The sequence below is a fragment of the Carassius gibelio genome, chromosome A1, assembly GCF_023724105.1.
Source record: "Carassius gibelio isolate Cgi1373 ecotype wild population from Czech Republic chromosome A1, carGib1.2-hapl.c, whole genome shotgun sequence".
NCBI lineage: Eukaryota > Metazoa > Chordata > Actinopteri > Cypriniformes > Cyprinidae > Carassius > Carassius gibelio.
In genome coordinates this window covers 32236036-32260311 of record NC_068371.1, presented here as the reverse complement: position 1 = coordinate 32260311, position 24276 = coordinate 32236036, and the positions used below count along the sequence as shown (strand labels likewise).

Genomic DNA, 24276 nt, shown 5'->3' with positions numbered 1-24276 from the left:
TTTTTTTTATTTTTTTTAGATTACAATGTCTTGGCAAGTTACTGTAATTACTCTCCTCATTTAAAAGTAGTGCAGTTAATTACATTTTTAAGTATGCATTACTGCAATGTAAGTACATAAGTTGTTTTTTCTAGAGAGTCATTGTCATGCATGATGTATACATCACATTCTAATAAAATAAACTGTGGCAAAATACAACTGTATGGCATCAATTACAATTACCATGATAAACTTTGCAATTGCCAATATTTTCTTGCACACGTGCACTCATCTGTCTTCATTTTACATTTAATTTCAAAATGTTACAAAGAAACCAATGTGTTTTCTTCAGTCACAGAAACATTTCAGCTTCTTGTCCATCAGTGACATGTATGTGTTGCTGGCTGAAGACTCGTTCAGTGAAGCTGGATTTCTGTCATTTTTCATGATTCATGTTGTGTGTAAATACAAAAATCCAGTGCTAATATTAATTTGGATGGACACTGTGATTGACAGATGTGTAATCAGAGTGAATCTCCTCTTTACTGAATCTGACTGTAACTTCACTGAGAGACTCTTCATTCTTCTGGAAACTGACAGCAGTGTACGGGAGCCCATCAGAGGGGATTGTGGGTAACTGAACTGTGGAGTAAACTGGATTCTGCGAATCAGAGGGGATTGTGGGTAACTGAACTGTGGAGTAAACTGGATTCTGCGAATCAGAGGGGATTGTGGGTAACTGAACTGTGGAATAAAGAGGAGTTGATTCAGGGTCTGAGTCTGAATGGTGTCTGGCATCTTGAATCTCTTCTTGAGTCTGCAGGAAGCAAAATATCCAATTCATGAAGAAAAACATACATGTTAGACATTTCACAGATTGAGCTGTAGATCTGAATCTCACTCTTTCATGGTCTTCTGTCTCTCTTCTTTCAGATGATGAGATGTTGTCTGTGTGAACAAGAGAAGCATCTGAGACTGAGAAAATGAGAGATGATTTGAACCGTGTGTGTATTTCTGAGAGACAGAAACTGAGCGTTCAGTAGTGTTTGTGTCTCACCCCGTTTGTTGTGTTTCAGTTTGAATAAGAGTAACACTATGACCAGAGCGAGCAGAATCAAACCCACAGGAACCACCACAGCTGTCACTGGAAACCCTGAAATCACAGAAAGAGATAACTGAGATATAAGGCGAGCACATGACATTCAGACACATACTGTACATGCATCTGATGTTTGTATCGTAAGATCACTTTCAACTCAAACTGAGAAACTTTCTCCTGGATCTTACCAGACTTTTCTGTTTCCTTTTTTGTGCCAGACGAGGTTATTTCTTAAAAATAAATAAAGCACACACACACACACACACACACACACACACACACACACTAATTCTTACAAGTTGCACATGTTGTAGATCCCATGCTCAGATTTCTGTAAATATCACTTCAAACTCCAGCTGAGAAGCAGACTCACCAGGCTTTTCTATATTCTGGGATGTTTCCCTTTTGGTGTCAGCTGTCGTCATTTCTGCAAACACAGTCATAGAGCACTGATGGTTTAATAATTTAGAGAAACAGATTGACAGATTTTCAGTGAAACACAAAATGTGAAAAATTGAAAAAAATCTGTACAGTTAAAGCAGACAGTAATTAGATGTCAAGCTCATGCTTCACGTCTGAGACTCATTGAAGTCACACAGTGCATTATTCATACGCCTACATATTTCTGGCTGGTAATTTAACACGTTAATTAGATTAATTAATAATGGAGGAAAATAACGCGTTAAAATTATTAATTTTCAGCAGATCTGCTTCAAGTAGAACATGCTTAATGATTCAATGAACCATTCATAAAGAAACATTAACTTCGATCCTGAATGAATCAGCCATTTGGACGAATTAAACGAAGAATAAATGACTGGATGACTTAATCATTAAGACATTTACCTCCACCTACTGGCAGCTTTAGTTTATTATTTAGAGTATCCTTTCATTAAAGAAATAATTTAATATGTTGGTAGTAAAAATAATAAAATTAAGAAAATAAGTTATAGTTCACCCAACCAAAATGACAATTCTGTCATCATTTACTCACATGGTCCAAAAGAGTATATGTAATACATTTCATCAAACAAAATATTTCTTGCTGAACCTACTTTTTGTAATCTCTGTTTGATGCATTGCACAACAATGACTCTAAATTATATTTTCAGAGTAATTTCTCCTCCTTTGTTTGTGTGTGATTAATTAGATTAATTGATCACCACATCATATAATTAATTTCATGAAAAATTGTAATCACCTACAGCCCTAATTTCAACACAGCTTCACCGTAACAACGAGAGAAAAAAAAACTGTGCTGAGGTTAAACAATTCAAAGCACATCTTTTGTCTCTTTCCAATCTTTTGTGAGCCACAAAAAATAAAAGTAAAAGAATAAAAGAATAAAAAATGCAGCAGCAGTAGTATCAAACGCTTGTTTTCTGCAGTTTACTACACTAAAAAAAGAAAAAAGAAAAGAAGCATCATTGACTACCCTCAAGATGATCAACCAAACAGCACTGACTTTCACTGCATACTTAAGAAAAAACTTCATTTCAAAATATATGTTTGTGTTCATCTGAAGAAAGTTCATTTTAATTTCATGGTTAATGATTTTACCTGTGGTCACATGTAGCTGAACCTCAGTGAAGATGAAGGATCCAGAACTCTCCTCTGCACACCAGTATTTCCCAGAATCCTCTGCTCTCAGATTGCTGATGTTCACAGTAAAGACTCCAGCAGAGGTTTCTTCAGTCAGAGAGAATCTGCTGTTTACACTCTTATTTGATGAAACACGAACTCCGTCTATGAAGCAGATATTGGGCTGATCTCCTCTGCAGAAAAACCTCTGTGTTTGATTCCTGAAGTATTTACAGCTGATGGACACTGATCCTCCGACAGATGCTTCACGAGTGATGACTGAAGAAAACAACATTAAATATGATGAGAAAGATTACAGGAAGAGCAGAAACACTGAGATTCTTTCCAAATAAACATCCTCACCTTTCTTCATGACAATCATGAGCTCAATGGAAAGGTTAAACATGTCTTTCACTGCACACCAGTATTTCCCAGCATCCTCTGCTCTCAGGTCAGTCATGTTCACAGTGAAGATATTGAGTTCAGTGTCGTCCTTTACTGAAATCTTTGTGTTTTTATCATGATCTTCATCTGATTGATTGTTCTTCAGATCATCTGGAGTCAAACACTTTCCTTTGCACAGATGCTTTACTTCTGTTGAATAGTTTTCATCATAAGAGCATTTGATCTGGACTGAATCTCCTTCACGTTTGACCACTGGAGGCTCTGACAGTCAAAGAGAAGAGAGAACTCTTCATACACTCTACAATACATGCATTTATTATTGAACTGTGTGGTTTGTGGTCACTGTACACACTGGATGAAGTCAGCGGAGGTTTACTGGATAAGATCAGCTCAGTTTTGTTGGATAAAGTCAGCTGGTGTTTATTGGTGAGAGAAACAGATGTCAGATGTGTGTCTCTGGTTTCTTCTCCACACCAGTAAACTCCAGCATCTCTCAGGCTCACATTACTGATGCTCACTGTATAAACTCCTGCTGCGCTGTCAGAAAACTCAAAGCGGTTCTCCTCTGATGAACTGATGTTCTCACAGATCTTCTCCTTGTTCTCTTTGCAGATGTGTTTGATGGTCGGGTGTTTCTCAGGGTAATTACATGTGAGGTTCACTCTTTCACCAATAAGAGCTGACTTACTTGATGCATTAAAGTCATCAACTAAACACAATAATAATAATAAAAATAATATAAATATTAATAATCATATGAAATATCAAATGATTTTAACTGCTTAGAAAGTGTCCACAAGCAAGCTCCTAACAGAAGTTCTTTACCTTGACTGATGTTCAGCGTGATCTCAGTGAACAGATGATCATCAGTGATATTCACTCCACATCTGTACGTTCCTTCATCAGCTTCAGTTAAATTACTGATAAAAACCTTCAAAACTCCTTCACTGATATCATCATACATCTGCACTTTATCATGAAGAACCCACTGATTCTGTCCATCAACAGAGATATTCTGCGATGAATGTTTTTGGATGAATTTCTTGTTTCCTTTGAATTCTTCTGGAAATTTACACGTGATGAAGACTGATTTACTGATGTAGGCCTGAACCTGGACAGAAGTTAACTGACCTGCAACACAAGATTTATTCATTACTTTATTACATTATCGGGAGGGGTTTACGTTTCTTATTCAGCACTTTAAGGATTTTATAATCAAAATGAAGCTAAACTCACCAGAAATATTCAGATGAATCTCTTTAATGAAGGTGATGTGAGTTATCGTTTGTGAAGGTCCATATATCTCCACTCCACACAGATAAACTCCATCATCTGCTGCAGAAATGTTTCTGATGGTCACGTTAAAATGATCTTTGTGACTGTCAGACAGGTTGAAATTCTCCTCAGATGATTGTGATGATTGTGAGCTGTTCAGCACAAGCACAGGATCTCTGTTCACTCTGTACAAGAGTTTGGTTTGTGTTTGAAACGTATGATTGTATTCACAGTGGAAAGTGATTGTTTGTCCTTTATATGCAGTCTGGAGAACTGACGTCCCACAAGAAGAAGAGGCTGAAAATGATTTCAACAAAATCATTGTGACACCCACTCAAATCTTAAAGTGTTAATAGTATAATTAATGGTGCACTGGGGAACTTTGGCCTCTCTAGCGCCATCTCTGTTTGAAACAGAAAGTGTGACTTTCCTTGCAGAGTTATTCATGTTAACATGGGTTGTGTTTGTTTTTAGGTCTATGTACTGTAGGATCACCTGTGATCAAATCATGAGCCAGATCTGTCATCCTACTGTACATCAATATTGAAAGAAAACGTTTGTACTACAAGGCAAATATCTAGAAGAAAATGTCTTTTGAACAAGTAACGTTTATAGTAGATGGGTCTTCTTTGCATGGTCTCTCAAATAACACTGACATAAAACTGGCATTTGTCAGCTCAGATTATTAATCATTATTAATACTGTTGTGAATTATTATAATGCATTGAGGCAGCTTGAACACTTATTTATGAATTTGCTAAATTATTATTTTTTTCTAGTAGTGCACCTTTAAACAGTACTTTAATAAAAACATAATACTTAATGTAGTAGGTAATAAAGTATCATACTCACTTTTGTTCACCTCTAATTTAACATCATGACTCCATGTCTGATTGTTTCCACATTTATATTCCCCATCATCCTCTCTGCTGAGGTTCCTGATGAACACTGTGAAGAATCTGCTGTCTTCATCGTCATACAGAGAGAATCTCCCTTTATAAACCCAGCTGCGCTGAGTCTCAGTACTGATGCCCGTCCTACAGTCTCTGTCTCTGCAGAAATACTTTCCTTTATGCTGATCATTAGACTTTCTCTGGTTCTGGTTGTTTGTTTCATGCTCATCTTTAGACTTTCTCTGGTTCTGGTTGTTTGTTTCATGATCATCATTAGACTTGTATGTGCACTTGAACATCACACTCCCTCCACTGCAGCCAAACACACTATAACAGAGGACCTGACCTGACAAACACAAGTTAATTTGCTCTGGGTTATTATGTATGGTCAGTATGGTTAATGTAATGTAATATTTGACCCGGAGCAGTAAAGAACTGACCTGAGATCAGACAGAGCGTGATGATGATGGTGATGACGGCAGCTCTCATTCTGGATTGACTTCAGTCTCACTGATATTCAGAGAAAAACCAGATCAAAACACAGTCCAGAGAAAGAAAGAACTGACAAATACCTTCGATGCAATGTATGAATGTAAATTATGGCTAAAAGTACATCCTCCTCTCAAATTTCTGCTTCCTCTTTCTCTGAACGGTTCCAGCCATGAACAGGGCGTTAAGTGTGATTAAATGTGTGAAAGACTCTGCAGACATGCAGAGAAACATACTGTATAAGCATATAACACACAGGACTAATGGCACAATGATATATGAACATGAACACAGACCGTATGCATACAGAGTGACTGTGCTAACAGCTTTAATGGTTTTAAGGCATTTATTATAGCTTCATGCTGTATTCATAAATGAAAACAGAAAAAAACTGACATGAATTATGATATTAGACTTTAATTATCTTAAAACATGATTAAACATACAGTTGGAATTTTATATGCTGTGAAAGTCCTAGAAATTGATTGAGATTCATAATAAGCTATAATAATTTCTTCTGATGTTTGTCATTTGCATCTGATATATTACAGTCTATCTATGGATCCCGCGTCCTTTCACTTCTGCTTTCATGACCAGTGGAGATCAAAATCATCATCACCTCTCAATAGTGATGGGGAAACAGCTTTATAAACCTTTCAACTGAATCAATTGCTTTGAAAAATGATTTGCTTTATTAATTAGCAGGGCTTGTTTTGTTTGTTTTATGAAGGTAAGGCAGTGTTGTAGTCGAGACCAGTTCATTCGAGTCCGAGTCCAGATCGAGTCCAGAGAGGGTCGAGTCCGAGACAAGACCGAGTTCAGAAAGGGTCGAGTCCGAGTCAAGACCGAGACCAGAGAGATTGGGTCTGAGACAAGACCTAAAGAAATCTTCAAGAGTATGTAAAATGTTTGGTGGAAACAATAAAGGGTAAAAGGGCCACATAGTATGTGGTGTAAAGGTAATTTTATTAGTATTATGAATTGTAACTTGTCAATATTAAGTGCTCATTTTCACATAACATCGTTGTACCACTATACACATCCATATAACCTTTCTAGTACAAGTAACATTACTGTACGACTCTATATTGTAATTCTACATAACACTTCTAGTACAAGTAACATTACTGTACCACTATACTTGTAAATGTTCAACTGTAACAGCTTTTACATAACTTTTAACCCTAAAGCTTAACTAATGACTGCTAATATCCTTACAATGTCTTGGATTATGTGCACTTTAGATGTTGTGAAGATTACAGATGGGCATAATTACTTTTCAAAAAAATAAGTGAGGAGACCATCCTGCTACCCAACCAAGCACGATGTGGTCTCATGATCAATCCACCCTGACTAAAAACACTCTACTGGTGCAGAGGAAGCGGGGACTGAAAACAGTTACCATTTTATTACTTTCTGTAACAGCAACGGATAATCTAATGCTAATTTCCCTGGATGGTGCATTTTAATGCAGGGTAAAATACACACTAGTCCAAGTTTTTTTTTAGTTACGGAGGGCATACACACAAGAGCCGACTGACTGTCCAGGAAAATTTCATGCAAAAGTGTGTATGTGCCAGGGGAAGAAAGCTGGATGAAATGCCATATAAGTTCAATGCATTCTGTAAGACATGTTTTTGGGGGGAGATGATTAGTGTTGAGACAGTCAGTCTGTGTCTGTATTCATTATTTAAGGTTATTAATCGACATTTGTTTTTTTCTGTGACCATTTTGTCCTACTTTGTAAAAATAACACAGTTGAGAGAAATAATGTAGCAATGTGACTTTCTGGAAAGCGGGATCACTACAGGCGGATGGCAGGAGGGTAACTTAAGGCCGGTGACACACTGGCTGCGTGGCTTCTCTGCTGCGTGCCAGAAGCGTGGTGGCTGCTTCGCGTTTTCTGTGTCTTTACACACCAGAAGCGTGCCTGCACGCGGCGCTTGGCGCACTGCTGCTGCTGTAGGAGACATAGAGGGAGGGCGCCGGAAAACCAGGCTCTTGTCTTCATGACAACAATATCAACTTTTTTTTTTTTTTTTTTTGCACACCTACTGATAGGACACCGTCAACAGTATTGACGGCACAATAGAGTATGTTTGATAGGTGCAATATTTGAAAATCGTTCATTATTAATGTATTTTTTAAATTACATTTATATCTGAATTTATGCCAACCTATAGACTTTCAAATATCAAAATGTCATGAATTAATATGTATTTGTGTACAAAATGACATATAAACATATTTTACTTTTTTGCCTGGAAACGCTTCCAACATGCACGCATGTCGCATGAAAAATAGGCGTCGGTTCTGTTTCTAGCATGCACGGGTTTTACGCGCGTCTCACGCAGGCAGTCTGCAAGATCTAACCTGTTAACATGGGAGCCGAATTAAAAACAGACACGCCACGCAGCTGAGACGCTTGCGCCACACATCCAGTGTGTTGTTGGCCTAACGTCTCACGTCAAAAGAAAATCACCAGTCTGTGGATGTCTCAAACATACATCAATTTAAATAAACATTAACATACAGTAATAATCATGAAATATTTTGATTGGGACTCGAGTGGACTCGGGCATAAGTCCGATTCCTAATATGTTCGAGTCCGAGTCAATACCGAGTCAAAATGCACACGAGTCCATGACAAGACCGAGACCATTAAAATACGGTCTCGAGACCGAGTCCAAGACCGAGTCCGAGTCTCGAGTACTCAACACTGAGGTAAGGCTTAGTCAGGCTAATAAAAGTCTAGTACAACTCGGCCTTTTTATCAGACAAATACAGTATGTCAGGTAAAAAGGTCTACACATTTAGAAACCTGACTCGAGATCAGGTAAAACCCACAGAAAGTTCATGGGTTCACTAAAACGTTTTGAAACTGTGATGACAAAATTAAGCTACGGAAGATATCAAGTTTTTTCATGAAGTATGATGTAATGGGGGAGGGGGGGTCATGTTGACAGCTTAACATCATGATGTCTGTCAGCCATTGTCTATCAGCTCAACCCTAGTTGTAACTGTACAATAGCATGCATGTGTGCAAACATCAGACATTATATTTGTTCATGAGGGATAATGCATTGGGAGGTTGTGTGTGGTGTCAGTCTAATGTCATGATTTGTCTTTTCCTTTTTTTTTCTTTCTGAGGTAGAAAAGTGTCACGGTGTGAAAGGAGCGAAGACTCAAATGCAGGCAGAATGGTCCTTTAATACGAAAATGAAACTAACAAAAACAACCCCAAGGGGGACAAACAGGCAGATTAGAAACTGTACTATAAACAGATATAACACTACAATGGAAAACAACAGATCAGCACAGGATTACAGACACCAGGAGAATATATAGCGAACCTAACGAGGGAGACACATGTGTGGCGACTAAAACAATAATGACGCAACAAGATGGGTGGGGCCAGAAAATAGACAGGAGAGAGCACATGGCACCAAATAAAACACAACACTCACAAAAAGACAGTGTCATCTGGTGTGCCCGGGAGGACAACCAGATCCGACTAAAATTTTGATCGGATTGTAAGGGGTGGTTTATCCCTTTTGTAATCCGAGAGAGAGGACATGTAAACACTTGAAAACCGACTGCGCATGCACAGTGATGTAAAAATAGCATAATGGTGTATGACAAGCAGAACGAGCTGTTCTTCCTGGTGACTAAAGTGTCCATAAATAAGTGTCCTGTCATTATAAATCTCCCTTTCACTCAGTGTATGTGAAGTGGAACACAGCCACGTCCCACCAGTCCTCGTTTAAGACTCTCATCAACAGACGATTTTGGGTGTGGGAAGGGCGCTTTTACACTTTTTTAAGTAACGTTAAGCAGCACAACAGTTCATTTATAGAGGAATTATTGAGTCAGATTATAAACTAAAAGTCTAAAACTAAAAGTCTTAAACAAAAACTGAAAATCTAAATTTGAAACTTAAAGTCCAAGTCGAAAATTAATTTGGTATTTAGGATTGGGCATTTTCTATTTAGGGTTGGGTATTTGGTCATTTAGCCATTTAGGATTGGGCATTTGGGGACTTAGGGTTGGGAATTTGGTATTTAGGATTGGGCATTTAATCATTTAGCCATTTAGGATTGAGGATTGGGCATTTGGGGATTTAGGATTGGGCATTTGAAGATTGAGGATTGAGGAGTGAATGCAAATTAGGAGGCGTGGCCCAAACACTGGAGGCTGGGTTTGAAATGGCTGGTGCAGGGGCACCTTATGGAAAGCAGAGGGAGCACAATGTAATGAAAGTAATGTAATTGTAATGTAATTCTGTTTCTGTAATGAAACAGAGCGAGTGAGCGGCTTGAGTGAAGACTGTATGATAACTTCAACTTAATGACAGCTTTGTAACATTTGTGGCCTCAAACACAAAGTCACCAGTGAAAGGAGGGCTATCGGTCTGACGACGAGAAAGCAGCAGACAGTGCAGCAGGTAAGATGCTAACATTAGCTACTAGTTATATAAGCTGATATTGCTAACATTCTTTAGTAGGCTATTATTATATTGGGACATGCTGTTTTGTTTTTTAAACTGCGGTTAACCCCTCTGACATTAGTAGATACACTGCTTTCACATTGCCACTAGATGGTCTTGTTTCTGTTTGTTTTTTTTTGTTTTTTTTTTTGCTACATAGCCTATATATATATATTTTATAAAGATTGTGAGAGAAAGGAAATTAGGCTTGTTTGACTTGAACCGGCGCTGCACACTGTAAGACCGATCGGTTTGTGACATCAAAGTACTGCGAGAGTAATTCAAAAGCTTAAGGAGCGTCTACTCTCTTTGATGTCATATGTCGTGTGTGTATGTATATATACACTCACCTAAAGGATTATTAGGAACACCTGTTCAATTTCTCATTAATGCAATTATCTAATCAACCAATCACATGGCAGTTGCTTCAATGCATTTAGGGGTGTGGTCCTGGTCAAGACTATCTCCTGAACTCCAAACTTAATGTCAGAATGGGAAAGAAAGGTGATTTAAGCAATTTTGAGCATGGAATGGCTGTTGGTGCCAGACAGGCCAGTCTGAGTATATACATACACACACGACATATGACATCAAAGAGAGTAGACACTCCTTATGCTTTTGAATCGCTCTCACAGTACTTTGAACAAGCCTAATTTCTTTTCTCTCACAATCTTTATAAAATATATATAGGCTATATAGCAAAAAAAAAAAAAAAAGAAACAAGACCATCTAGTGGCAATGTGAAAGGAATGTATCTACTAATGTCAGAGGAGTTAACCGCAGTTTAAAAAACAAAACAGCATGTCCCAATATAATAATAGCCTACTAAAGCATGTTAGCAATATCAGCTTATATAACTAGTAGCTAATGTTAGACCTCCTGTCACTAGTGACTTTGTGTTTGAGGCCACAAATGTTACAAAGCTGTCATTAAGTTGAAGTTATCACACAGTCTTCACTCAAGCCGCTCACTCGCTCTGTTTCATTACAGAAACAGAATTACATTACAATTACATTATTTTCATTACAGTGTGCTCCTTAGCACTGGGAGCTCCCTCTGCTGTCCATAAGGTGCTTCTGCGCACCAGCCATTTCAAACCCAGCCTCCAGTATTTGGGCCACGCCTCCTAATTTGCATACACTCCTCAATCCTCAATCCTCAAATGCCCAATCCTAAATCCCCAAATGCCCAATCCTCAATCCTAAATGGCTAAATGATTAAATGCTCAATCCTAAATACCAAATTCCCAACCCTAAATCCCCAAATGCCCAATCCTAAATCCCCAAATCCCCAATCCTAAATCCCCAATCCTAAATCCTAAATGGCTAATTGACCAAATGCCCAACCCTAAATAGAAAATGCCCAATCCTAAATACCAAATTAATTTTCAACTTGGACTTTAAGTTTCAAATTTAGATTTTTAGTTGTGGTTTAAGACTTTAGTTTTAGACTTTTAGTTTATAAACTGACTCAATAATTCCTCCATATTCATGTGCTGGTCGTCGCCTAACTACCCGAAGTAGATAAATATCATGTGTGCTTTTTAAAACAGTATGCAACAGCAGCGAGAAACTCTGTATATTTATGCAGTGTGCGCATGTCAAAAGAGTAAATCCAATCAGAAACATGTAAATGCGCACATCAACCTGATCACTTTATTCAGCGTTTTTGTAGACACTATGTTCGGATTCATCAATCAGAATTAATTCAATCCCATGGAAGCAAAAAGTGTCCATGTAAACGCACCTAGTGATCCCAGTTTTTGTAGATTGCCATGGTTACCTCTACAGTAAACTTATTTTAACCCTGTGTAAACTAAAATATATCCTAATAAACTGTAGTTGAGGCATATTGAATGATTTACGCCTTTTAAATAAGGGCTAAAACTGATACCATGACCATTTGAAACTTTTGACCCATTTAATCAATTAATATCGTTATTGATATCCTATCGAAAGCAAAATAAGTGGAAAAACCCATCCCTTACAAACAGCCACACTGCTCTTCTGTTAAAAACAAGCTGGATAGAGCAGTGTAAAGGTGCATAGCTGCCCTCTGCTGTAATTCAGCCCTCTACAACAGGTTCAGCTCAGCTCTCTTCCAACAGTGTTTGTGCAATCAGTCAAGCATCCCTCACTTTAACTGAGTTCATATACACTAGTCAACATTTGAAGTGGGTTAAAACCTTTCATCAAAGCTGTCCTAAAACCAAAAACAAAATGTGTTCTTGTTTTTTTTTTAATTTACAGTTTGATACTGTTCAAATAAGTGTCATTTTTTTACGATTTTAATTATTGAAAACCACACTACAGAGAGTAAAAATAACACTGAAGCAGTTTTGCCATTTATGAGACAATTAAGTGATTATTTAATAATTAAGCATTAGTGAACACCTGCATTTATCAAGTACAATCACTGAAAGAAAGAGAAAAAAAAAAACAAGAAATACAACTGAAATAAAACACATCTCTCAAGATCTCAGCAGAGCATTAAACAACTGCACAAACAGAGTTACCATGGTGTGTTTCCCAAAAGCCTCATTAGCAAACAATGGTCCACTGGCAATAACAGAACTTCAGACATCCACAGAAGCTCTTAGTGAGAAATAACAGAGATTTAGATGTTGATTTTTTTTTTAAGTGTTTGGTTACCATTATGGTGAGCAGTATTTTTCGTTGGTTGGGATGTGATTTTTGTCTTGTCCTGCTACCCAGCATGCATTGTGACATGAAACATTTAAGGTCACCATTATTGAGATTAATATGTTGATTCTTATATATGTTGATAGTTTTGTGTGTATCTAAATGCTAACATAGATCAAAGTATCATGAGCGCAATGTGTTTTTAGAATTCTTCATATTGATGACTTATGTGCTGTAAAACCACACCCCTATCATAAACTTAACTACACGTCATATAATGTAATTTATGCATAGATTAAGGCTGGTTCGTGTATTAGGTGTCATCCCTATTCAATAAAGGCATCTGACTTCTGCATCTAACTTCACTTTCTTTTATATAAACTTGAAAGCCTCTACACTCATTTCCACATGCGTTTATCCATAGCGTGCTTCCCTCTTCTGGTTCCCCACAACAACAAACACACAACGATTGTTCCTATTGTCAGTTTTGTCAATGGATGTTGATTTTGCTGCTGTCAACACATAACCAACATCACATGCCTACATTGTCAATTGGCTTTTCTTGACAATCAAAAAAAAAACACAAACAGAGACCAACAAAAGCCAACACTGCTCTCGATAATCAAATGATACTTCAAATGAATCAGTTATTCTTAATTATACAATGTCAACATTCAAAACTCTGATGATTGCCATTGATAACTTCTTTAGACATACGACAGAAATAAAGATAAACTTATTAATAATGTGAAGCAAATAATGCTGCTGAGATCTTGAGCGATTTAATGTCTTTTATTTTGAGTCATAGTTCTTTCGTTTCTCTTTTCTTCAGTGATTCTGCTTGATATCAGCAGATGTTCATCAGTTTCTGGATTCTCTCTGTCAGGTGGGCTTTATTATTCTCATGTAGGGAATAGTGAATGAGGGGGATTAAAAACACAGCCTCTGAGTGTCCACTCTGAACACCAGAATTAGAATCAGAATCAGATTCAGAATCAGAATGAGCTTTATTACCAGGTATGTTTACACATACGAGGAATTTGTTTTCGTGACAGAAGCTCCACAGTACAACAGAATGACAGTGACAGAACAAAAAACACATAATAAAAGAATAAAAAATACAAATAAGTAGATAGTGAATGACAATTTACAAATTGACAATTGTAGGCAGGTATATTACAAAATGCAGTTATGTATGTACATGTGTATTATGTGCAAAATTTAAGTGTATAAGAATACACTTGAGAATTCACACTGAGAATACACCGCTATATTGAAGTTGACTACTTATTTGAACACAACAAAATATTAATGCTTTGTTTTGTATGGTATATTACTGTTTAATGGATATGGTATGTTACTGTAATATTTTTTTCCATCACAGTTTTAAACTGTAGTAATACAGTATCAGTAAACGATTTTATTTTATTGTCTGTCTTTTATTGATATTCACACATTGTTGATTTCTTCAAGAAATGTTTATTCAGAAGGTTTCGTTTTACAGTTTTTACTAACATATTGGATAAACAAAGTGCTAATTTCATTACTCCACATAAACATAATGGGATCATTTTTGAACACCTTAATTTATTAGTAATATAGTAGTAACATCTTTCAAATGTAATAACAAACAAATTAATATCTCCTTCAATATATATATATATATATATATATATATATATATATATATATATATATATATATATATATATATAGTTTAATTTATATCTCTTAAAAAAATGCAATGAGAATGAAATTACTGCATAATCATGTTCACTACAAAAACACAGTGGAGTTTTCTACTTCAGATTATTAGTGGCATAGCCTTACATTATGTTACATTCATTAGTGTTATATTTCACAATATTATCTCTGGTTTTTGTATGATCTCTGTGTTTATATTTTGTTTTCAAAATCATCAGCCTTTAACAGACTAATAAATTAATTATGTCGTCAACACAACCATAACAAAAACAATGTCAGCAGACAGAAAGTGAGGTGCATCTTGACAACCACTTAGCAAACTGAAACAAAGCATTGGTTTCCAGTAACAACTAATTCCCAGCAGGACACTCACAGAACAACACAGTACAGTAGATGATCAAACTCACCAGTCATCGTGACACACCCTCATCACTGAAACCCAGATATCATGCTGCAGTGGGCGGAGTCTCTCGCTACATAACACCTCTACACAGTTCTACAGTTCCTCATTACCATCTTCATCATTTCCAGCCGCACACAAGAACATCATCAGATACCTGGGAAGAAGAGGAGATGTCTGGATCTAAAGGCACAACAGATGGTGAGGAAACTGAACAAAGTGAAGAAATGGCTTTTACTTGATACTTAAACAAAAAAATCTGTTTTTTTTTTTTTTTTAATAATATTTTACAGAAATATCAGAATGCAAATTCAATAAGGTTATTAGTTTACTCAGTAAATCAGGTATAATATTGCATACTTTCTCTGCAGTGAAAAGGCGAAAAATGGCTGAGTTTCCAAAAGCCATCATGAAGGCAAGTAAAACATTGAAAGGGAAGCAGAAGTCTCCTTGAAATTCTAGCAAACATTGCTCGACTTGTGTGAAGCTGTTATCATGCCAGCGTTATTTATATGAACATTTGATAATGGCGCTATGTCACAATCTTAGACTTGTAGTTTACACTATGACCTAATCAAATAATGTTCAAAACACACATGCACAATGGAATACCTTAGCGTATTTAGTTATTTGCTGTGTGCTCTGGCTGCGGAGTAAAAGAGCACAACCTGTGCTAAGGAACTTTATCACCTAAATGTTTACATATGTGATAGTGAATCATTTAATTTGCATTTTCAAAGCAGTTTTACAGCTTTCAGTAAATGTGTGGTGACACTATAAACTTTCATTCTGAAATACATAGAATGTTCAAATTGAGTACTGTCCCTTTAAGACCGGCAGTCGAGAGAGAGCGGATAGCGTTCGTTGTGAAGGAAAGTTTCTTTACAGCATCCGTGGTATTTACGATTATAACCACAATAATAATAATAATAATAATAATAATAATAATAATAATAATAATAATAATAATAATAATTATTATTATTATTATTATTATTATTATTGTTGTTGTTGTTATTATTATTGTTATTATTTATAAAGCAAGATTACAGTAAGAAGTTTTATTCAGCAAAATGGTAGATGTGGATTATTTCATTGGACATGAAGCGCTTAAACCGAAACTAAAACTCTATATTACAAGTACCCTAAATAAACAAATATGATAATATTAATAATAATAATCATCATCATTGCAACTGATGAATCGAACGTAATGTTTACTTTAAGGCTAAATAAAGTGATCAGGTTGATGTGCGGGTTTATACGTCATAAATTTCAGTGTCAGTTTTTATATGAAAAGAAAACAGATAGAATTTAAAAAGAATAAAGCAAACTAGTGTTAGAAGTCTTTTTTATAATTGTATAATAAATTAAAAGAAAATAGAGAGAATACAAAAAGATAAGAAAGTTAGTTAGATTGTTTTTTTCTTTTGACATGCAGAGTTTCCCTGCTGTTTTCACAGACTGCTGCCCTTGTTTCTTTTAAAGAGCAAACTTAATATTTACTGTATCTATTTCAAATCCTAATTAAGAGACAATATTACCACAAATATATAGCTATAAGTTGAAACCTGTTAGCAAACTGAAGTCTTCTATCCTGTAGATCTTCAACGACCCCATCCATGGACACATTGAGCTGCACCCGCTGCTGGTGAAGATCACAGACACTCCTCAGTTTCAGAGACTCAGACACATCAAACAGCTCGGAGGAACATATCTGGTGTATCCAGGCGCTTCCCACAATCGCTTTGAGCACTCACTTGGGTGAGATATTATATTCAGTTCAGTGGGGAACTGATAGCCTTCTGAGACTTCAGCTTGTAAACATTCAGCTGTCTATCTATTATATCTTTTGTGTCATTTATTAATTGATTGAACATTTTAAAATGGTTATTTCATCATATTTTATATATTCAATCAGTGAGCTCAGTTGTAATAGCTTCAGTACACTATATATATATTGTGTGTGTATGCGTGTGTGTGTGTGTGTGTGTGTTAGTGTGGCGTATTTAGCTGGTTCCCTGGTGAAGGTTCTTCATGACAATCAGCCTGAGCTAGAAATCACCAAACAGGATTTCCTGTGTGTTCAGATCGCTGGTCTGTGTCATGACTTGGGTGAGGAGCACTAACGCTTATGGAGACTCAAAATCATCCTGCAACTTAAAACAATTTAATAAAAAATATAATAAAAAAATTTTAATGTCATATTTGTGTTGAATCTTGGTTTCAATTTTTTTTTTAAAGAACTATTATTTTCTTGGTGTTATAATTTGTCTGGGGGGGGGGGGGGGGTCATTAAAAATAATTTAAAGGGGCAGGACACAAAATAAATATCATAACATATTATACAAACGTTTAAAAAAAAAAAAATATATATATATATATATATATATATATATATATATATATATATATATATATATATATATATATATTAATATATATATTCTATAAAAATCATAATGTTTTTGTATTTCTTATGTGGGTACACCTTTTTTTTTTAGGTCATGGTCCATTTTCTCATGTGTTTGATGGCCTTGTTATTCCTGAAGTCAAGAAAATAAAACAATCCAAAGGTAAAGTATCAGTGTGAAATGAAATGTAATCAGTTGGGTCTGTGAGCATGCAGGTTTAATTCTCAGTGTACAAGCAATTTGAGTAAATAAACCTGATATAGTGTAATGCATAAATATAGAAATCACATTTCATCTTTACTTAGGCTTGCCTGATGACATCCCTGAAAAGTGGAAAGTGAGCAGTTTTACGAACTAATAAATAAAATCAAAAGTAGTGGATGTAAACAGACAGACAATGGATTTGATAGTAGATTACACACACACACACACTGACTCTATGATTTTGTGTCTTTACTGCAGCACGAGCAGATGTCAGTTTTGATGTTCGATGACATTGTGAAGAGTCTGAAGGCTGAGAATAAAGACGTGTTGAAAGAACATGGACTGGATGATACAGACGTCACCTTCATTAAAGAGTTAATCGAAGGGGCAAAAACCTCAGAGGTACAATCTGATACTCCAGCTGTTAATAATGTGTTAATAAAGTCCAGTTCAGTATAATGAAGTCTGATCACTCTTCTGTTCAGTGGAGATACAAGGGCAGAGATAAAGACAAATCCTTCCTGTATGAGATCGTGGCAAATAAACAGAACGGCATCGATGTGGACAAATGGGACTATTTTGCACGGTAAATGTTGGGTATTTTGTAACGATAATAATTCTATATGTTATAAATGCATTTATATGTTTACCCTAATTCAGTCTATGCTCACATCTATGCAACTACCAGGAAATCATATTATTGCTGTTTTTTTATTTAACAACTTGAATTCAGCCTTGTCTTATTCTGTTGTCCATCAGCAAGCTGTTGTAACAATCACCATAACATTTATGTAACAATTTCTAATACTCATTTAACAGAGACTGTCATCACCTCGGCATCCGAAACAGTTTTGATCACCAGCGTCTGCTGAAGTTTGCTCGAGTCTGTGAAGTGAACGGGAGAAATCACATCTGCTTCAGAGACAAGGTACCTGATTCAATCATCACACTGTTAAAGCAAAGCAGCTCAGCTAAAGAACAGGACTGTGGATGACTGAAATATGAAGATGAAGATGTTCTACTGCTCTGATGCTCTTATTAAATGTGATATTTAATGTGAGCATTGCTTCATATGATGTGGATCTCTGACACACTGATGTCTGTGTGTCTCACAGGAGGCTGATAATGTTTATGACATGTTTCGCACCCGATACACTCTCCATCGCCAGGCCTATCAGCACAAGATCGTTAACATCATCGAAGACATGTGAGTTTCTCTGTGCATGAAGAGCATGTGGATATAAAACACATCCATGATCAGATGATATTTCACATCCTGCATCACTTATTCTTCTATTACTGGACCTTAAATTCAGCACAAGGTCACTGACTGCACTTGCTTACGCTTGTTGGAAACACTAACTCACAAGTTTTTCTGTGCGTTAGGTTTGCAGAAGCTCTCGTACGAGCTGATCGTGATCTTCATAAAGGAAAACCTGAAGATATGCTGAAGATTTCTGAAGCTATAAAGACAGCAGAGGACTACTGCAAACTCACAGGTCAGCTGAAAACACCACACAACAGAAAAAGAAGAAATATGGTTGATTTTACCTGCAGTACATCTCAAATATGTCAAGATAAACACTTTCTTTTTTAGAACTTTATTTGACAAAAAAAAAAAAAAAAAAAAAATATATATATATATATATATATATATATATATATATATATATATATATATATAATCTTCTGTTCTTCTGTCAGATGAGATCTTTGAGCAGATCTTGTCCTCCACTTCTGATAAACTGAAGGAATCTCGAGACATCTTGAACAAGATCATCAGAAGAAAACTGCCAAAGTTTGTTGGAGAAGCCCGAGTGACTGAGAAAAACATCTCAAAGGTTTGACAGAAACTGAAAAAAAAAAACATTGGTTTAGTGTTTGACTGACATGAGCAATATTCAAAAGACATGCCTTTTCAAATATCATTACAAACATGATGTTTTAAACAAAACTCCATCTTTTACACTGAGTCACAACACAATCCAGTAACTGTCTGACTCTCTTTATCAGGAAGAGCTGACAGAAACATGGAAAGCTGCAGTAGAGAAGTACAAACCTACAGACCCCACTGTTTCTCTGAACGCTGATGATTTACCAGTTTATGTAAGTTATACTGTATACCAAAACTTCATCTCTGCCTTCATATCTTCAAAAACCAGTTAATCTCTTTTTACTCAGGTGGTAGATCTGGATCACGGCATGAAGGATAAAAACCCCATTGAAAACGTCTATTTCTACAGCAAGAGGAAACCCAACGAAGCTTCTGTCATTAAGGATCATCAGGTAAAGTCACATGCTGGTCTGAAGTGTATAGATCAAGGTGAAGTCTCCTCACAATAGAAACTCATCTGTCTTGTACTGACAGCTGTCCAGTTTCCTGCCAAAGAGGTTTAATGAAGAGCTGGTCAGAGTTTACTATAAAAACACTGATGTGAATAAAGAGGAGCAGATGAAGAAGATGGAGGAGGCTGAGAAGTGCTTTCACATCTGGTGTGACTCCAGTTTTGGACTCCATTAATGTGCATATGATTTATAATATATGATATTTAAGGTTATGTACTGCACAATTAGTACAAGTGTCTGTAATTTCACTTATTGTTTAATTAATAATCTATACTAGCACTTTATTAACAAGGAGGCAAATGATCAAATAAACCTTGCTCACTTCCATGTTACTAAAAACATGTTGACAGAGAAAATCTATAATGGAAAATAAATAAAGGAGTAGTATCGATAGTATGATAATATCAAAATGAATTAAGCACACTTTAATTGCATCAGCAGAATGTTTTGTGTCCAGAAGAGTGTCCAGCAGAGGGACTACATCTGGACTTTTATTTTGTAAATGTTTCCTGAGTCATTTTGCACCTGTGTCTGTTATAACGGTGATATTAATTGTTTAAGGGTTTAATTAATCATACTGTAATCTTGAGCTTAGTTTGTTTTGCATTTGTCAGTTTAAATCACAGACTTCTGTCTAAATGAAAATTAGTATCTACATAAAAAAATTAAGACATACTAAATTGTAATCATATGATGAAATTGACATGACAGGATGGAACTGTGATAAAAAAAAAAAAAAAAAAAAAAAAAAAAAAAAAATAATGACAAAAAGAGTTGCATGTATGTATGTTAAATAAAAAAGTCAATTGACATAAAACACCAACATTTTGTGTTCTTGTTTTTGTGTCATATCAGGACACAACTCTGTATAATGACATGGGTATGACACAGGTATTATAAGGAGAGGGTGACTTATGAGGACATAACCCATGTCCCCATTTTTCAAAACGCTTATAAATCATACAGAATAAGTTTTTTTTTTTTTTTTAAATCATATTAAAAACATTAAGGTGTTAATCATAGGGCCTAAAAACTCTGCTTGTAATAACCTTGCTTGTAATAACCTAGAACACTGTCTAAGACTTGATGGTTGTTCTGTCAATTCTTCGTCATCAGTTAGGAACCCAGGTGTGCTACTTGATCGCAATCTTTCCTTAGAAAGCCACGTTTCTAGCATTTGTAAAACTGCATTTTTCCATCTCAAAAATATATCTAAATTACGGCCTATGCTCTCAATGTCAAATGCAGAAATGTTAATCCATGCATTTATGACTTCAAGGTTAGACTACTGTAATGCTTTATTGGGTGGTTGTTCTGCACGCTTGGTAAACAAACTACAGCTAGTCCAAAATGCAGCAGCAATAGTTCTTACTAGAACCAGGAAGTATGACCATATTAGCCCGGTCCTGTCCACACTGCACTGGCTCCCTATCAAACATCGTATAGATTTTAAAATATTGCTTATTACTTATAAATCCCTGAATGGTTTAGCACCTCAGTATTTGAATGAGCTCCTTTTACATTATACTCCTCTACGTCCGCTACGTTCTCAAAACTCAGGCAATTTGATAATACCTAGAATATCAAAATCAACAGCGGGCGGCAGATCCTTTTCCTATTTGGCGCCTAAACTCTGGAATAACCTACCTAACATTGTTCGGGAGGCAGACACACTCTTGCAGTTTAAATCTAGATTAAAGACCCATCTCTTTAACCTGGCATACACATAACATACTAATATGCTTTTAATATCCAAATCCGTTAAAGGATTTTTAGGCTGCATTAATTAGGTAAACCGGAACCGGAAACACTTCACATAACACCGTACTTTCTACATCATTAGAAGAATGGCATCTACGCTAATATTTGTCTGTTTCTCTCTTATTCCGAGGTCACCGTAGCCACCAGATCCAGTCTGTATCCAGATCAGAGGGTCACTGCTGTCACCCGGATCCAGTACGTATCCAGACCAGATGGTGGATCAGCTCCTAGAAAGGACCTCTACTGCCCTGAAAGACAGCGGAGACCAGGACAACTAGAGACCCAGATACAGATCCCCTGTAAAGACCTTGTTTCAGAGGAGCACCAGGACAAGACCACAGGAAACAGATGATTATTCTGCACAATCTGACTTTGCTGCAGCCTGGAATTGAACTACTGGTTTCGTCTGGTCAGAGGAGAACTGACCCCAACTGAGCCTGGTTTCTCCCAAGGTTTTTTTCTCCATTCTGTCACCGATGGAGTTTCGGTTCCTTGCCGCTGTCGCCTCTGGCTTGCTTAGTTGGGGTCACTTCATCTACAGCGATATAGTTGACTTGATTGCAAATAAATGCACAGACACTATTTAAACTGAACAGAGATGACATAACTGAATTCAATGATTAACTGCATTTAACTATCATTTTACATTATTGACACACTGTTTTCCTAATGAATGTTGTTCAGTGCTTTGACGCAATGTATTTTGTTTAAAGCACTATATAAATAAAGGTGATTGATTGATTGATTGATTTTTGAGAAAGTAAAAATGCACAAAGTTTCCTGTGAGGGTTAGGGTTAGGTGTAGGGTTGGTGTAGGGCCATAGAATATACAGTTTGTACAGTATAAAAACCATTACACCTATGGGATGAACACACTTTACACAAAAACAAACGTGTGTGTGTGTGTGTGTGTGTGTGTGTGTGTGTGTGTTTGGAAATAAAAATAAATAAATGAATAAAGATCTGACATAGACAGATTTGCTAACAGAGAAGGCTGTAGTTCCATGATGATTATATGACGAATCTTCATTTTTGTGTGAACTATTCCTTGAAGTAGTACACTGTATACAGCTGCATTAAATCCACTCATATACTCCTAACTGTGCACATAAACTGGTGAAGAATAACTGCAGCACAGCTTGAGTGCAGTTTGAGTCATTCACAGTCATAATACAGTGAACTGCTGTTCTTCTGGGCTATTGTACCTCAAGTTTATTTCAAGACAAGTTCACCTCAACGCAGCACAACTTTAGATCAGCTCTGATAACAGAACCACAGCTGCACTTACTGAAACTCTTCAAACTCAAGGCTACAGCAGCTGATAGCAGCTAGATTTATATTTCTCGTTCACTTTCTTGAATATTTGCCAGTTAATGTTTACTTTGAAACATTAACATTTCAAGCACAATGTTCAGATATTTATTTGCCTCTACTTTCATTTTGATGTTTGGCTCTGCTCCTGTGAAGGATCCTCAAGTGGCGCAGAGCAGCATTACATCCTCAAGTGAGATTCAGACCAGCTGATTTAGCTGAACACTCAGTATAAATCATGATTAAACTTAACATGGGAACTAGTTATACATTAACCATTTTATGTGATGAACATAAGAGCTCAAAGCTGATATTCAGCTCCCTATTAAACAACAAACATCAGAATCAACAAAAGATAACTTCACATTCATAAACTCTCCGAACACATCCTTCCACAAACAGGTACAATCAATAATACTTAGTAAATATGAATTCAATTCACTGACAGCTGTGTTTGCTGTAAAACATAAATCCAATATTGTTCCACCCATGAGACCAAACATTGCTTCAATTAGTGAAAACACATTGTGCTATAAGGCTGAAAAATGAAAACCAAAACCACATAAACACATAAACCTGGAAGGGCATATGTAAGATTTACTATGACAGAAAGAACAAATACAGCTGAGATAACAGAAAAATAACTCATTACTCAGACAAAAAACTTATACAAAGACATCATTACACATACAAATCTATTTATGAAACCAAATCAGTGAATAAAACAACAAAACAATCAGAGGTTTGTATTTTTATTGTATGTTTCTTAGTGACTTCTGATTTATCTTAATTTAACTGAAGGAAATTACAAAACCTTTGGTTATTAATTTTATCAACAGATAGCATATATGTCTATGTATTAGTTGCTCTGCAATAGAACTAGATAGACATGAGCATTTATATTTAGCATATGAAGAGATGCTTCAAAAATGTAGACAGAAACAATCAGACAAAATAAAGAGAAAGAAACAATATAACTCCCTCTTCTGCTGCTACTTTTATTTGCTGTATTCAATATAAATAATCTTATAGTATTTTGTTCTATCGTCTGTGTTTAACATAATAATTGCTTTCTTATGTATTTATTAACATTATATCCAAATATATATTTGTTCTGTAATTTAAGGTAAAGGAAGGGACGTGGTGAATTGTATAGGCTTTCAGATAAAACGTTTGTGTAGTTTTAAGATTATTATTAAATAGCGTTTTTAGGTAAAGATAAATTTGACATAATCCCATTGACAAAGAGGTGAAGTCAGGTTTTGTTGCATATTCAGTGTTTCTTGA

General features: G+C 36.0%; 2 protein-coding genes across 2 annotated transcripts; one reads left to right on the top strand and one right to left on the bottom strand.

Annotated features, from left to right (window-relative positions):
• LOC128026112 (polymeric immunoglobulin receptor-like) lies at positions 1-5451 on the bottom strand. Its single transcript, XM_052612890.1, has 11 exons — positions 5192-5451; positions 4301-4636; positions 3890-4195; positions 3417-3773; positions 3023-3325; positions 2639-2938; positions 1452-1505; positions 1267-1308; positions 1037-1132; positions 881-927; positions 1-796 (listed from the first exon to the last, which is right to left on the bottom strand). The coding sequence occupies exons 3-11, from the start codon at positions 4026-4028 to the stop codon at positions 467-469; spliced, it is 1668 nt and encodes a 555-aa protein (XP_052468850.1). The 5' UTR covers positions 4029-4195; positions 4301-4636; positions 5192-5451; the 3' UTR covers positions 1-466.
• Positions 5452-15075: 9624 nt separating this feature from the next.
• Positions 15076-20665, top strand: LOC128025046 (deoxynucleoside triphosphate triphosphohydrolase SAMHD1-like). Its single transcript, XM_052611061.1, has 15 exons — positions 15076-15154; positions 15325-15368; positions 16557-16717; positions 16953-17068; positions 17458-17529; positions 17673-17704; positions 17830-17973; positions 18057-18157; positions 18391-18499; positions 18687-18778; positions 18958-19070; positions 19276-19412; positions 19585-19677; positions 19753-19857; positions 19940-20665. Exons 1-15 carry the CDS (start codon positions 15127-15129, stop codon positions 20090-20092), a joined length of 1500 nt encoding a protein of 499 aa, XP_052467021.1. The 5' UTR covers positions 15076-15126; the 3' UTR covers positions 20093-20665.
• The last annotated feature ends 3611 nt before the right edge of the window (positions 20666-24276 follow it).